This window comes from Lates calcarifer, linkage group LG4 (assembly GCF_001640805.2).
Source record: "Lates calcarifer isolate ASB-BC8 linkage group LG4, TLL_Latcal_v3, whole genome shotgun sequence".
NCBI classification, from domain to species: Eukaryota; Metazoa; Chordata; class Actinopteri; family Centropomidae; genus Lates; species Lates calcarifer.
In genome coordinates this window covers 21662714-21679976 of record NC_066836.1, presented here as the reverse complement: position 1 = coordinate 21679976, position 17263 = coordinate 21662714, and the positions used below count along the sequence as shown (strand labels likewise).

Sequence of the window (17263 nt, the reverse complement as noted above, 5' to 3'; positions counted from 1 at the left end):
AATCCCACCATGAGCAGCACTATGCGACAGGGGCAAGGAAAAACTTCCTTTTAAGAGGCAGAAACCTCGAGCAGAACCGGACTCAGGGTGGGTGGCCATCTGCCTCGACCGGTTGGGTTAAGAAGGAGAGAGAGGGGGAGAGGATAGCGAAAGAAGAACATAGCATAACACGGGTTCCATATCAGATGTAAGATGAGGCCAGTAATACAGCAGTAGTAATGATAGTAGTGATAATTAAAGTATTAACTGCTAACACAGCAATACAACTAATAGCAGTATAAGTAATTTCTAATTCTAGCAGCAGGTGTTGACTGGAGTTGTAGGAGCAGCAGGAGACTTGTCATCACAGAATCATCACAGCAATATCAAAGATAGTTGGTTTGCCTAAATCAACAATATAAGTTTACTTTGTTAGCATGCTAACATTTTCTAGTTACCACTAAACACAAAGTGCAATAATTACATTATTACAATTGCCACAAGTAATAACCAAAGTGATTACATTTCATCCTGAGGAAAACGTGAATGTGTGTACCACATTGCATGGAAAAACCATAACTGTGGATCTCATGGTGTCCCTTTAAGAAAAATACCAATTAAAACATTCAAGGTAGCCTCTGGGGACCCCGAATGTTTTAATTGGTATTTTTCTTAAAGGGCCACCAAATATCACAGCAATCTATCCAAAAAGTGACAAGACATTTTCCTAAAGGCCATAAATTTCAGCCTAATGGTACAATAGAGGGAAAAGTTGACGTCACAAAGTCAACACTCATGAATGGACCATGAATGGAACTTCATCAGAATTCATCTTGTAGTGGACTGACCAACCAAATCACAACTTTGCTGTCCCTAGAGCCATGCTGCTAGCATGGCTAAAAATGAGTGTGGAGTTAAGGATATTATTACAGAAATCACGTTCTTCTTTTTTTTATCCTTTCTGTTGTTTCTCATCTCTTAACATTTACAGAAACTGATGATTTCATCCACTGAGACTTAAATGTTCTCTATATATTCCCTTAATGACTTTTAATTTCATGCCAGCTTTTCTCACTCTTTAATTTGGCTGTTTGACTCCCCCAAATAAACAACATGCTGGATGTGTTTTCTTATCATTACCGTACTTCATGCTTGTTACATTGAGGTTTTAAAACCTCATACATCCAGCCAAGAGCAACTTATTTTTTGGCAAGTGGTTGCTTTCTTAATTTTGAGAGAAAGCTTTCAGTTTGTGCCTCTACTGTTCCGTTTTTTGTTTTTCATATGTGTTCTCCTCCTCCCGACAGTGAGTGACAACACCAAACTGGCTCTAATGAACAAATACAAGGACAACATCATTGCCACGAGTCCCATCGACAGCAACCATCAGCAGAACACCCTTCTTCCACACAACACCTCCACCAGCCAACGCAAACGTCTCTCCAGCAACACCCGTGGTGAGTCACTCTCCCATAGATTTACCCTTTGACAGAGAACAGAAGAAAATAGATCACATATAATACCACTACTCTGTGAGTCTACCTACTACCAGCAGCAACAAGCAGTGCCTCATGTTGTTATATTGTTTTATTTTTTCAGCCAGAAACTATGGCTGTCAGATAAAAAGCCTATTTCACTAATAAGTGGTGACTAATAAGTCCACCATTTCAACTTAAAAGTTGATGATATGTCAATATTATGTTGACATCTTGCTTTCAATTTTTTGGCCTCAAGTGGCCAAAGAAGTTCTTTATTTACCACAGGAAGTGGAAGGTAGTTTGCCTGGCTTGCCAAAATTACTATTGATTCCCACTAGATCAACATTTTTTGGCAGCCAGTGCTGTGTTTGTCCTGCATTTTAGAAAGGAGGGGGTCTAGCTATGGTTAGCTTTTTGAAGGGGTCCATTTGTGGTGTTGGCAAAAGACCAGACTTTCAAAACAACATTGAAAAATAGTCCTGTAACCTCCACACTCAGAGTATTTATTCAAACCATGAGTCACAAGACTGGAAGGGGTCACAGAATAAGGAGGTGAGTTCTCAAATCACAGATGGGACAAAGAAATGGGTGACCAAGTCAGTCTTACAGTGGGTTATACCTAATGGTAGTCTGTACAAAACAGCCCCGTTAGGCTGTTGGAAATCACATCAGTGATAGTGTCAGTCACTACCGAAAATCTGTGCTCCTGGAGGACAAGTAAAGCACATTAAGTAAAAATTATTCTTTTTGGTTATTAGAATTATAATTAAAATTTTAATTCCAGTTGGACTTTTAGGTGTATATTGCTGTTGCTCATAGACACCCTTGTCTGTAATGCACATCTTTGAACAGAACCTTACAGATTCTACTCAAAGGTGCCTTTTTGATAGGGTTATTTTTTTATGAACCATGAGGAGGAGTTATTAGGTGTTCATCTCACAGCAGCATTGATCAATGCCCAGCTGCACATATCTGTTATCTCCAAATGTTTATCTCTCACAGCTCTATAGCCTGCAAGAGGTCACGGTGAGTCGCTGAATGCCACCACACAGGTTCAATCATTGACAACATTATGAATGCCCTTTGGAAAACTCCCAAGGACCCTGAGACATTTTCAACTCACTGAACAAAGGTTGTCAATAATACAGTAAAGAATACAAAGCTATATTAGAAAAGGTAAAGCAGGATACACAAGGTCTTTGCGGCACACTGAGGATAAATACCAGAGTCATAATCCATATTATCCTGAGAGATGTATGTCCTTTGAATAACACAAATGTTTTGTCTGAATGTGGTGTGAATGTGAAACCTCAAACATATACATCTTTTTTGTTTATTTTCTAACTGTATTACTTTCCATATTCCCATTCTGTATGCATCTGTACCCCCCGCTGTTGTCATCACAAACTCCCATCTCCCCTCATGTTCACTTCTGCCTTCCGAAGGCATGATAGCGTAGGAGTTGTACTGTATGACAGGAGATTGAGGAACACATGAAATGAAGAGAGAAAGGTTACAGTTCATGAAATGGAGAGACATTATCCCATTATGATAAACAAGAGAAAAAGAAGTCACCGACATTTTCAAAATGTCATTTTGGAAATTTTACTTGACCTCAGACCATAATTCACTTTCTTTCACACTTGGCTGCATGGGTGCTTTATTCTTCATTTTCAGCCCAATTAAAAACACTTCTTTGGTGTTAGTTGCTGTGGAGAACCTCCAGAAATAAACTGCTTTTGTAACCAAAAAAAGGAAAGCGAGAGAAAGAGCATAGTGCACAGAAATTCAATTCAGAACTGTCAGAAAGGATTGTAATTGTAAAGCTGTACACAGGAACTCAACCAGTGTCTTCATCTGTGCGTTTTTTCACAGCCACCCAAATGGATTTGTTTTGCATTCATTTGTTTTGGTTCTGTTTCATTAATGATTGGTAGAAACCCAACATGATTCTAGGGACATTTTGATTTCTTGGTTTAAAAGTAGAAGCACATATCTTTTTCTTTCTTTCTATCTGTCTTGCTCTGACCTTGAGTATTTCAGCGCACACCTGCAGCCACCATGGAATTTCCTGGATGGCAGTGAAAGCTTGAATCAGAGAAACAAGAATAGAGGAAAACAACATTGAACCTAACCCTTTTATTAATAATAGAGGGGAGAACAAAGAGTGAATGCCCCTGAACACCCAACAGAGAGCGGGCGAGGCACCGCTGGCAGCTCCAAATGGCGGTGTTGGAATATTAAAAACTTCAGTGCCCAGAGATCTCGTAACATGGTTTCAGTGAACTGCAAACAACACAGTGGTGTTTACCTTCTCAGCTAGTCTGTTAGGCTTTATACCAGAGTGGTGAGAGAGTCAAAAGGTCTAAGATCTGAGCACTGTGTCAAAAACAACAACCAAAAAAAATTGTCACAAACACTAACTGTGTTGGCACAGTGGGGGTCCTGATGAAAAATATATGCTCGTCATCCAGCAATGTTCTGCGCTGGTCAGCCAAATACTTGGAGGTGCACAGTTCCGGTTGCATCTTTGGAACACGAATACAGTATTTCTACTGTCTGTGAAAAAGAATATTTCTGCCATGACAACTATGGATACTTTAAAAATCTGTCTCACAGTATAATAGACTGTTTTCCCCAGAAAAGCGATTTGATTCATTATCTTTGAACAGTTAAAACAAGCTATGTCTCCGTATCTCTTGACAAGAAGCCCTTGTGGCTGTGCACACAGTGATTGCTGTCACTGAGATGTAAAAGCAAAGCTGGTGTGAAGTTGTTACAGCACTGCAACATCTCCTAGGAACCTGTCTTCTACCAGCACTGGTTTCTTTTAACGAGGACAGTTTGTTTCCTAAACCTACGGTTGGAGTTGCATCAAGAGAGGGACTCAGAAACACGGATGTCACCATAATAGAGGTGCTAGATCAGTAAATGCTCAGATGGGTTATTTTGTGGTTTAGATTAGAGGACTTGTATCATAAATTGCTGTACAGTTTTTAGCATTTGTTAAGCCTTTAAAGTTATGACTGTACAATTCAAACTAGACGTCTTGCATTGAGCTTGTACATCTTACCTGTAGCAACATTCCCACACTGATAAAACACCCTCATTTTATTATTTTGGATGCGAAGGCCCGCTAATGTTGGTGTCACCACCTGGATATCACATAAGCAAATCAGAAAAAAAGAAAAAAACTTAATTTAAAACCTGAATTTATTCAAAATGGCTGAATATTGTAAGTGAGTGTGAACCTCTCATATTGATTTCAACTTTGGTGAACTTTGATACAATTTGTGTCTTAACCAATGACAACCTATCCTGACAGCGCAGGCAAGCACAAGCTGGCCAGCAAGCTGGTATATGCAGAGGGCTGTTGTGACTGACTAATGCTAGCATTCTTGTGCTGGCTAGCATATCAGAGGTTACCTTTCCCGGTATAGTAGTTTACCAAGTAGCCAACAGGTAGTCTTTATGTCATCAAGCTGCACCATGTGTTTTGCAAATATGCACAAATGAATTTGAAGTCAAAGGCATAAAATTAGTAATCTTGTAATTTGGTACCTATTTGTTCCTCACTTAGTGAGTGTAAGGGGTAAAACCGATGATCAGTAAGTTAGTTATGTGGAATGTAAGGGGCAGCACAGTCCCTATGGGCCACTAGGAAATTTTGAGACTTTGGGCTTCTGACTTTTGTCAGACCTTGTTGTGCACCTGTTATAATTACAGTAGAATTATTGCAAAGGATGCACAAACTCAGGGACATGAGATGTCATTACAGTTCAGTTATGGGTGAGGATTATTTATATCCACAGTCATGGACAGTGCTTGATAAATACAGCAAATGCACATATAGTACATCTGTGTTACTGGCTGGGACTCTCCTCTGAAAGCATTTTAGACACAGACTATATATGACAATGCTATTATAAATTGTTAGAAATCTTTAGATAATCAACATTACATCTTAGGACACCGAGATGCAGTGTTACCAGCTGGTATTCTGAGAATTTTGTATGTCTAACAAACAACACGCCTCAAGTAGTCCTCTTGTCTCTTTACCTCGGTCTATTTCTCTGACTGCATCTGTGAGCATTTGGCCATATCTTTGGTCTGCTTTCTGTGCCAGCCAACCCACACTACAGCTATATGCTCAGAAAAAGAGAGAAAAGATCTTTTCCTAATTAATTTAGTAACATGTTGTTTATTTTGACTGCAAGAATACATAATATGAAGCCAGAAATTAATTGGGGAAAAAAATCCCTATGCATTGATTATAATTGCTGCATCAGTTGTATCAGCTTGGTGTATGAAAATAGAAGGATTTGTTCCAAATGTACACCCAACACACACACACACCACTTTTAAATTTCAGTTCTTTCAGGTACAGGATAGTATTCTACAAACAAAGCTGCATAGGAATGAGGCTGTCTAAGCAGGCAATTAGATCTGCTTCATGCAGTTTTGAGTCGCTGTTGTTAGTGTTTCCAGTCAACTATTTTCATCTTTGTCATAAAATATGCACAGACAGAACTATTGTTGTCCTCAGTGGACAACTTCTCTGTATGTGTGAGGCGGCCATTACTGGAAGGTGAGGTAATGACTCCTTCCCTTTTTGCTGAAGATGCCCAAGTGCCTCTCTTCATCCCATATGTCAGCACATTTAATGGATTCCAGAGTTACTTTTAAAGCAACTAAAGTACCAAAGATGCCTAATGGGAGAAAGCAATGTCAGAGAGAGTGACTGGTGTGGCCCAAGGCTTGTGGAAGCCATCACTATTTCATGATTATTATTGTTGAACTTAACGGTACATATTCAGTACTAATGATACAATCTTACATAACAACATGTACAATAACAATACAAAATAAACATTTAACAAATGACTTTTTATGCCAATCCTTGTACAGGGAAATTCTTCTTATTATTAAGGACACTTTGAAAAAAAATGAACTGAACACTCATTTATCCTGCTAGACACTGAGATGGACTCCCGAGGTTCCGTAGATTAAAATGAGTCTAAGAAATATGGATCTTTAACAGTTGACAACATATTCATAAAATGTGACATGCAACCTAATTAAATTGTGAGATGCTACAGGGAGCTGATATTACATAAAATTACATATGTTAGGGAAAACATATCCAGAAAAGGAAAATTGATACTTTGTCCTAAGCATGGATGAAAGTCTTTTCTGGCGTGTATGTGTGTTTGTACATCTACATCACATGTGCAGCTCTTGATTGCAGGTCCATTACTAACTGTTGTCCTGCCACTGATTCTATAGTAACTCATTGTGCCTTTTAGAGTTTGGACTGGAGAAAAGGATGGCCTTTGGTGTCCTGTGCTGGTCAGCCATGGCTCACACAACACAATTTCCCATGTCTGTTTCCTCTCAGTCTGTGATCCCAGGCTCTTTTGGACATAAATTCTGTCCCATTACTTCACAGTGAGGCCATTTGGTCACACCTTCTTGCCTTCAGTTGGTTTCAGGGTCATGTACTGTAAAACATAGTCCTGATAAGAGAGGGAGGAAGAGGTTTAACTTGGTGCTGGAAGTCTGGTATGCAGCACCTGGCCTACATTAAGGCAGGGGAAATTATGAATTCACTGAAGACATGAGTGTTTTTTGGAGGATGTCTTGTCATGGAATAAAAATGAACAAATTTAAACCGTTTTCAGCCTGGTCTGCAAAGAAACTTCAGTGATGGTGATGGTCAATGATTTTATGTGGATAATTTTTCACCTCCACTCCAGTAATAATTACAGCCACGATTACCTCCTGTTTTTTGGTGAGTTCACTGGTCCTCCTATAATTTAAATCCTGTATGGAATGACATCCCTTTATTTTTAAGTGGCTCTCTGAGTTTTTTTTTCTGCAGGAATAGCAGCTTCATTCAACTTTTTTTCAGCTCTTTCTTTTGTTTTAATCACTCAATCAAACATATTGTAATTAAAGTCATTATCTGTACTCATTATTAAACACTTCAAGTTTCTACAGTGTAGTGTAAACAGGTGATTGATGCATAAACAATACTGACATCTGTATCTCGTCATTGTAAATTACCAAACCATTTCCTCTTTTGTTGTGGAGCACTATGTACAGAGACAGGCAAGTGTCATGGAGAAGAAACAAAACAAACATGCAAAACAAAAGAAATCTGTGTGCACTAAGTAACTAAGAAGTATATCCACTATTTCTGTCCAAAATGAAAACAAAACTACATTAAGTCCGAATGATTAAATTAGCCTGAGTTTGGTGATGTAAAGTGGGATCATGGGAGTTGTTGTCTTCACCACCACTGCCATCATTGCTGTCAGCTTCTCCTGCTTTGGATTCCCTATGTGTCAGTTGCTCAGGAGATAAATTATCTCTGTGACTCCCCCTCTCCAAAACACATACCCAGTAATTAAAACTGGTAAAAACATTGAATGAAGTAGTTACACATTAAAAATAAGTGTCTCTCCCACACTGTTTGGCAGACTCAGGATGTGTCGGCTGTGAGCCGAGCTGCTACTAACTTTTCCTCAGCTTTTCCTCAGCTTGATTCTATATATATATATATATATATATATGTATATATATATTAAAATATATTAAGAATGACAAGATGAAAGGTATCATAAAATGTGAAACTGATAAAAAAGTCATTTGACAGTTGGCACCACATGCATGCACAAATGGGATATGACATCATTGGCAGGTGACCAAATGAAACAGAGAGCTAACTTATGGATTTCTCTTTAAAAATTGCTGGGAATATTTGGGATAATGTAAGTACACAACTCAACAAAATATATAACAAAAGTCTAGTCATTCTTAGACATTTTAATGTGAAAAAGTTACGTATTGTACCTTTTAATGTAGATTTTGGCAACTATCAATATGTATTTTGAACTGCGTTAACATTAACACTAACATTTAATACAAAGTCAGTTTAATTCAGCTCAATTCAATTCAGCTCCATTTTATTTCAGACTAACAAGAGAGTCAATAACAATTGAACAAAAAGAAAAGAAAACAAAACAAACTCAGTCTGGATGAGTACTGAACGCAGCTCTTCCGTGGGCTGGTTGTACAATGGACCTCTATGATGCTATTCTCTGACTCATTCCAGCAACAAATGAATCTGTACATCGTAGAAGGCTCTATATATACAGAAGTCAGCTGTCTGAAAGAGAAAACAATCATCTTGAGGATATAAGAGCCATGCTGAAGTTGATCTGCTAAACATCTTTGCTTTTTTAAAGACAGAAAAAGGATGTAGCCTTTGATTTTTCTAAATTCATGTTGCTTCATCAGTTCAGCTTGCTATTAATGGTCATATTTCTGTCACAAATTGTTTCCATAGTGGCTATTCTTGGTATCTGTACCATTGTTTTTGCTATGACACCCTTATCCTCTTGACTTGTTTGTGTATGTGTCCAATTCCTCTGTCAGGGTAGATTGTCATTCTGGTACCATTACCCTCTCTCGCTCAGTTCTAGCACCCTTCCACATTTATAGAGTTGTGGAGCACAGGACATAATAGCATTGTTTTGGTTTTTAGGAGGTACTCGTGCCTGCTGTACATGATGAATTGCAGGTGAACATCCTGCAGTGAATATTTAGAGGGGTCTGACTTGTTTTCATGGCAGCGTTGAGCCCAGCACCTTTTGGCTCTTGTTTAATAGCGAAGGCTGACAAACACCTACTGTGTGAGATTTAGTTTTAATTCCTCAGGAGACACTTTTGTTCTCCTCTGTAAGCCTGGCAGGGACAAGCCATTTTGTTTCGCCATCTTAGTGAGAAATTTTGGGGGGAATAGTCAACATCCGTACTTCTGTGATGAAACTTAAATACATTTAAGCACCAAGCTGAACCTTTGAGCCCTGTAATACAATGGACTTGTTTTTTGGAAAGCCTGTCAAAGAGTACCTACCAGTAATTGGAAATTTTTAAAACTTTGATTTAGTACCCCTTCATTGTTGATTTATTAATATCATATTTTGCACTTGATGTATTTTGTTTTGAAAATTCAATTTGACTTTGATAAATGCTATTGTCTGACAGGTCAGCCTGCACTCACCTCAGAGGCTGCAGAGTACATTTTCTCTTAACTATCTCTGAAAATGCTTTTCCTCTTGTATGCCACAGAGAAATGGACATGCTGTTGCACTCTGAACCACTTTAAGTTATTCCAGTGTAGAACTATTACTCTGTAGCCAACACTTCTTTTATGTTCTCTCTTTTCTGAAACCTGTGCAGCGAGAGAGCTGCCAAGGACAGTTCTGCTCTATTCACGTGTTAGGAGAGCCACTTCCAATAAAACCTTCGTTTCCTCTAGGTGTAAACTTGATCATTCTGATTAGATATCTCCATAATAACAGGTGGTTATCTCCCAGGTCTGACCACTGAAATGGATGGTCAGGAAATAACAAATTGACAGAACGAATTTTGAGCAGGGTAGTCTTGTGCCATAATTGCTACTGTAAAATCACATATTAATTCTCACAGTGGCTTCCATGTAGATCAGTGACATCAACAATCAATGACTATCAACAATTAGTATTTTGGGATTTGAGGCCTCAAGGTTGGAAAGGTGTTGGGGTGGGTTTCTCTGAAGCTTTTTGACCATCAGATTGTGGTGATTTGAGCTAAATGCGAACATCAACATGCTAACATAATCAGAGTGACAATGCTAACATGGTGATATTTATCAGGTATAACATTTACCATATTCAGCCAGTTAGTTATATATTTACAGTGGTGGGAAAACTAAAAACTTGGTTCCATAAAAATACATAAGAAATTCTGAGTATTGGGTCATTTTGGTACCAGTGATCCACTAATGAAGGTCGTGCTTTTTATTTAAAAAACACAATTTTTGTTGCCTTACTTTGTGTCTATATAAAGTCAGCACATTTGAAAGTTCTTCAGAGACAAAAATGGCTAAAACAAGGAACCTAATGCAGGAAACACGCCTGAAGATACAGATTCTCAGTGAGGAAGGGTACAGCTGCCGCCAGATAGCCAGGAAGTGCAGATGCAGTCTTTCAGCAGTTGGATACACTCTGCAGAAATACAGATGAACCAACAGATAGATAGATTAGATAGATAGATAGATACGTTATTAATCCGCACGGGAAATTCACAGTTCCAGCAGCATCAACAGACTTAAGATAAAGGGTCGATAAAGGATCGAAGGCATGCAATAAATATTGGGAAGAATAATAGCTTGGAAGACAAACCAAGATCTGGTTGTCCAAGGGTTTCTTCAGCAAGAAATGACCGCATCCTGATCTGCATGTGCAGGGAAAACTGCCAAATGACATCACAGGAGCTTCAGCAGCAGTGGTCAAACCAAACTAGTGTCCAGTGGCTGACTTTTAGATCATGGCTTAAGGTCCTACAAGGCTGTCAAGAAGCCCCCGATCAATGAGAGTCAGAGGTTAGCCCGGCATCGTTGGGCCCAAGCTCACAAGAACTGGACAGCCAGGAAACCCTTCTGCACGTGCACTGTTCCATCAAGGTCAAAACTGGATGTTTCAACAAATCAATGCCCCTTGCCAGACATCCAGGGCCAGTAGAACTCGGTTGCAGGACCACCATATCCAGGTCTTAAGAGTGGCCAGCTCAATCTCCGGACATGAACCCCATTGAAAATCTGTGGTGGATTATCAAAAGGTCTGTTTCAAAGCATAAACCAAAGAATTTAGAAGAATTAAAAGCAGTGATTCAAGAATAATGGGACAAGATTACCCCTCAGCAGTGTGAAAGGCTTGTGGGGAACATGCCAGCCAGGATTAGAGCTCTACTGCATGCTAATGGCAGGATTACTAAATATTAATTTGATGATGTAATGGTTTGTTTATTTTTTGTTCAGTTTTGAACACATTCTCTGTTATTTGTTGACTTTGATACTGACAATGTTGAGAACTGACATATTGAAACTGTCAAGAATTTAGTTTTGTTAGTTTTTCTGGTAAACAATAAACAAAAATATATAATTTGTATTTGTTTGTCTCTGTCTAATGCAGCCACACCTTTTGAAACACACACACAAAAAATCCCCAAATATTTCATGATAATATATGAGATTGTGTAAAATTTTAAGGGTGTGCGAAAATGTTTTTACACCACTATATGTATACATACACATATGTACCAATTTGACCATAAGATGTAGAGAGATTTTTAAAAAGTTAACCTGCTGATAGGATTTATCTTTTGTACCACATCACATGCCATTCAATCCCATAACTGTTGAGGCATTTCACTAAAAAACAAAAATGTAACTTCAGTGTCATCGAAGTAATAGAATTCATTCTCTGGGGTCCATTCATGTCTGTACAAGATTTTATGGAAAATCATCAGCTAGCATTTACTGGTTCCAGCATGCTGTACAGCTTATCTGTTTTTCTTATATCATTTGTAATTTTATTTATTTATTTATTTATTTATTTATTTAGAACTTAATTTTCATTATAACATTTTCTTGAATAAACTAGAAAAGTAATAGAATATTAATGAATTTCAGCCCACTTAGACTAAAAAGAATAGGGATCACACCAACACAAACAGCAATTACAAGCCCCAAAACTGCAAACCAAGAAACAAACATTTCCCCAATCCAAGCCATAGTCTGAATTGATGTCTCGCCATCAGGCTATGTCTTTCTTTAATTATAAATGCTCTTGTGGATTTGAAATTTTTCAGAGGGATTTCAGGCACTTACCTAATTGGGGTGAAAACTCACTGTCTGTGTATTGTTTGCCTTTAGACTACACAAAGCTGTCCCAGTTTTATAAAGGGTGTTTCTGAGCTCCTGTCATCGATCCTGACTAGATGTGACATTTTCTCAATACTGGATGATTTAATATCCATGTTTGTTGTGTTGACAGTTTTTTGCCTCAGAGTTCTTTAGCTTCAACTTAGTCTGTACTTTCACTGGACCTGCTAACTCAACAAAATGCAATTTATCATGATCTATGTCCCAAATCATAGCCACCCATTTTGACGTCTGCATTTCACTGAAGATATTCCAACAGACCATCTCATCCCTAAGTGTAAAATGTGGCCAAGACCCGTGTCCTTTTTTGCCAGTATTTGAAAGAGACATCTGCTTTTTCGTCCCTTTTGGTGATGATGACACATTATTATTTGTTCTCTGAAAAGCCATAATGTCTCATTTGCAAAAGAGCAGCAGGTTTAGTCCAACAGATTTCTGTCCTCAGAAGGCTACATATTCACAGGCATGCATTCAATGAAGTGGATGACCCTTGAACAGGGGTGTGTCTTTTGTGTTGTCATATATAATGACACCAAATGTACAGGTTTCCATTTTTGGGTCAGAAGACTAACGTGCTCTCAAGCCAGTATATAAATGTGTTCAGACCTTGTAGCAAAAAGCAGGGCTTCACTGAAAGGTGTCAGTTCTTATTTTCCAATTGGGTAATATCAGAATGAAATCTTTTGAGAACACACAATGAAATGACAACCATACATCTCCCTATACTTTGTCAGCCTTATGGAAAACCTGTTGAACCATGAACCTGAAATCTGTCATTTTCCTCATGTCACCACTTGCTACAAAAGCAAGAGAAATAATGCGTGATGTAGAATGGCTTGCCCGTTGCTTGCATTAAAACTATCTAAAGGGAATACTGTGTATATCCATACATTGCCATACTTAATAGCTGATATATATATGTTTTTGCTAAAAGCTTAGAAGTATAACTTCACTTCTTTTTTTCCCCTTTTTTTCAGCTATAATACTAGCTGAAAATATAACAGATACTAATACTAATATAACAACTACTGAGTTGATGTTCAGTCATTGTTATACAGACATTCATGATCCCCAGTGGATGACGCCAAATGGTGTTGGTGATCTGCTTTTCCTCTAGCTCTACCATGAAGTTGACATTTCAGGTTTTCAGCGAACTATCTAAAAGATTATTGGAAAGATTGATATGAAGACTGATATCCAGTGTAGACATTTAACCAACAACCAAAAATAAGCCATGACAAAAAAACTTAATAAAAATAATCTCAGAAATAAAATTTTCTAATTTGAAATGCATTGCATTCTTTGAGTTTTTGCATGATGGATATTTGACTAAAGTCTAAATTTGGTTTGTTCTAGTTTTGTAGCTACTGGATAATATTTTTTTTGCTGAAAGAAGTAGCCCATTCTTTCCCAGTTTAGTGCAATGAGTTTTTATTTGTCTTCATCTCAGTGCAGAGATTTAATAACGCACTGAATAATGTTCTGGAGGACTTTGTTCCCTGCCAGTAAACATTTCTGGGGGGAAAGTGTGCAGTGAATATTGCTTTATTATTAAATCAGTGGTGTGAAATGCTGCTGAAACAATGGTGTCATCAAAAAAGCTGTCCCACTTGTGAAGTAAAGCAACGCCAACATCTGTGCTGTCAGATAGTCATGGCTGCCAATAATATTTACCCTACACATTCATATTTTCAGCCCATATTATTTTAAAAACCAACAATATGAAAAACTGACGAAGCTGCTGTCATGAAAAAGTCCTTCTCAGTTTGTCACATTGACATTGCTGCCAACAGTGTTTTCATTCCCCCCATTGTTTCTGAGGGATCTTCTCCAGTTTAATCAAACGCTTTGTCTTGGTTGGGGATTTTTAAAGCTCTTGTCACTGAGAAATGTTAGCATGAATTTGATTCACATATATCCCGCTGAGGCAACAAATCTTTGCTGCTTTGTTGGATTTTCCCCCTCACTTTGTGATTCGCATTCCACTAACACTTATAAGACAAGCTTTAGTACATGTATTCTAAATATAGCTAATGCCTATGCACATCATGTATTATGGACATATTGTATTGTAAGAGCAGTTTGTTTATCCAGTTGTTAGGCACCCACTCTATATCAGTCCTTGTTCTCAGGATCATAATGTAGCTCTAACTGACAGATCAGTGAGGCTCCATTCACAGTTTAAGAGAGGGACATTTACTATCTTACCGAAAAGCAAAATGGAAAATCATTGAAGAGTATGAATGGGACTATTTCTGCAAACAAAGCTGTGGATTCTCCCATTTTTTATATGTATCCTGTCCTCATCATTGCCTTTGGAATACCACTTTTCATAAATTGGCCAATGAAAATTGTCAGAGCAAATAAACACACTAAATTGCCAGAGTCATGTTGGTATTGTCCTACAAATGCATGTTATGTGTTTAGCTGTTTATTAGTCTTCATGTTTTCCATCTTACATACTACATGTTGATCAGCCATTGTTTCCATCTACACTTTTTAAATTGATTTTTTTTTTTTTTTTTTTTTTTGACACAGTGTCATTTCCCTGAGTTTACCCCCAAAAATTACCCAGTAACAAAATGTAAGATTAGTTACTATGTCCTGTTTTATACACGAACTTCTGTCAAGCCGATACACATTTTGTCAGTACTGGTAAACAAATTTGAGCCATCCATCCATTATCTATACTGCTTATCCTTAAGGGTTGCAAGTGGGGTTGGAGCCAATCCCAGCTGTCACTGGGGGAGAGGCATGATACATCCTGGACTGATCGCCGGTCCATTGCAGGGCTGACATATATAACCATTCAAGCACACCGTTCACACTCACATTCACACCTATGGGTAATTTAGAGTCACCAATTAACCTAACCTCCATGACTTTGGACTGTGAGAGGAAGTCGGATTACCTGGAGACAACCCACGCAGGCACAGGGAGAACATGCTGGGGCTCGAACCCGGAACCTTCTTCCTGCGAGGCTAACCACTGCACCGTGCATTCCCAGAAACTATTTATTCACATTCTTTTTTAAATAAAATTTTGTTTGACAATTATTATTGTCAACAATTATTATTCACGTCAGTTATCATGCATAGGTATGAAATATTAAATGTGAGGATTTTCTGGTCTTCACAGTGTTATGTAATTGTACATGTGATATCATTCAAACCCCCGTTCAGCTTTTCTATGTGGAGTTTGCATGTTCTCCCTGTGCCTGTGTGGGATTGCTCCAGCTTCCTCCTGATGTCCAAAGACATGGAAGTTAGGTTAATTGGTGACTAATTAGATTGGAAAACAGATATTGAAATTTTGAGCTAGAGAGAGAGTGACATACATATTAAAAAAATCCCCAATTAACAAATGGATTGTAGAGCACTCCTTTATAAAGTTATACTGCACTTCTTTATATGTAGTTATAGTTTACTTTATAAACTGTAACTTTGTAAACTGTAACCTCAGTGCAGTGATTAAGTGTTTCTCAGTTTGTACAAGTAAAAGGTTATTAGCAAGAGTGGCGACCATTACCACCAGTACCATTCCTTACATCACTTGTGTGAATAGCAGCAGAGCATTTAAAGTGTTTAGATATTTCTATATTTATAAGACACAAAGGACCTGTGTTTCCATGGAGACTCCAGGGACAGGTACCAGCAACATTATAGCTCACTTAGCGATGCATTGCTATTGATGTGACAACAAAACTTAAGTGCTTTATAAACTGAGCATGTTTAATTGACTTAGCTGTAGTACATACTCAATCCAACAGGTAGAAGTCACAGATTTATAATACTGCAAAAGTTACAATAAAGCAGCATTTTGAAAGCATCGTGACTATTTTATAAAGTCAGACAAGACAGTGGGAAGAATCAACAAGACAGTTACAAGAAATCTGATTGTTTAACCAGATTAGATGACAGTGCTCTTCCACAGTTGAACCCCAAATAGAGGAAGTCAAAATAAAATAGAGAACCTTTTTAATACTTCCTGTGTGGAGCTTTTTCTGTTATGCTGGGCTGAGTTTGAAACATTAGACTCTACTGGAAACATAGAAGGACTGTGAAATTGCAAATATTATATTAAATAGAAATAAATAGAACTGGCACAGTTCTGTCAGAAATTGCCACAGGGATATTTATTTTCATATCATTTTCAAAGTTGGTGGTTCTAAGAACTTGATGATGTAGTTGCTACTTGGTCTCTCAGTCTCACAAACTGGCTAACAAGGCAATAAATAACTTGAGTTAATTAAAGGCAATGTGTTTGCTCTATTCCTGGACTGACTGAACAATGCTGCTTTCTTTTGTGGAGAGGTTCATACTGTGGCAAGAAAGGGCTATACAAAATTGGATGGTACATGCAGCTAATATGATGCAGCAGCAGTAGTTCAGCAGGAGTGTAGTATGTCGTAGGTTTCCTAAGCTGAACTAGCTCTACTAAAATGAATCTGTCTTAGTTGTAAAAATGTGTTGTTTTAAATTCTGTTGTGACTGAGTTATTAGCCACACAGTTTACACAGAATCTCAGCCATCTACAAAACTGTTAAATCCAAAACACAGCACATAATGAGACAAACACTGCAATTTTGTGCAATCATTCAAACTTGAACCAGCCATTGAAATCTAAATCTAAATTGAAGTTAGAGAATCCTCTATGAAAGGTTCACTCTACAAGGCAGACCTTGCAGAGTTTTAATAAACAGGTCAAGGTGAGGGATGATTTGCTCATATTGCATTCCACCATTAACTTAAAATGTCCGATCCAATCAAACTCAAGAAGCTGCATTGTGTACACTTCTGTACCCACATCTGGGGATTTTTGTATGGCTTCATTTTCTACATTTTCTATGGGAGAGTCAGTCTTCTTTTAGTCTAATCAAAGAATGAATACACTCTTGTTGGATACATCAATCTAATAGCTAAATTAAAAGTTGTCAGTAATGTTAAACCAGTGTGCTCAAGGAAAAAGAAAAAGTTCTTTTTAGGCTTTTCTTTGCTTCACGGTTAACTTTCTGCCTGCCTTCCATCTCCATTAG

General features: G+C 37.9%; 1 protein-coding gene across 5 annotated transcripts in view; it reads left to right on the top strand.

Annotated features, from left to right (window-relative positions):
• astn1 (astrotactin 1) overlaps window positions 1–17263 on the top strand; it is a 342836-nt gene that overhangs the window by 84530 nt on the left and 241043 nt on the right. For all 5 annotated transcript variants that reach the window (XM_018695889.2, XM_018695888.2, XM_018695887.2 and 2 more), the window contains exon 5: window positions 1287–1436. In XM_018695889.2, the coding sequence (XP_018551405.1) occupies window positions 1287–1436 (150 nt within the window). The remainder of the gene's footprint in view (window positions 1–1286; window positions 1437–17263) is intronic.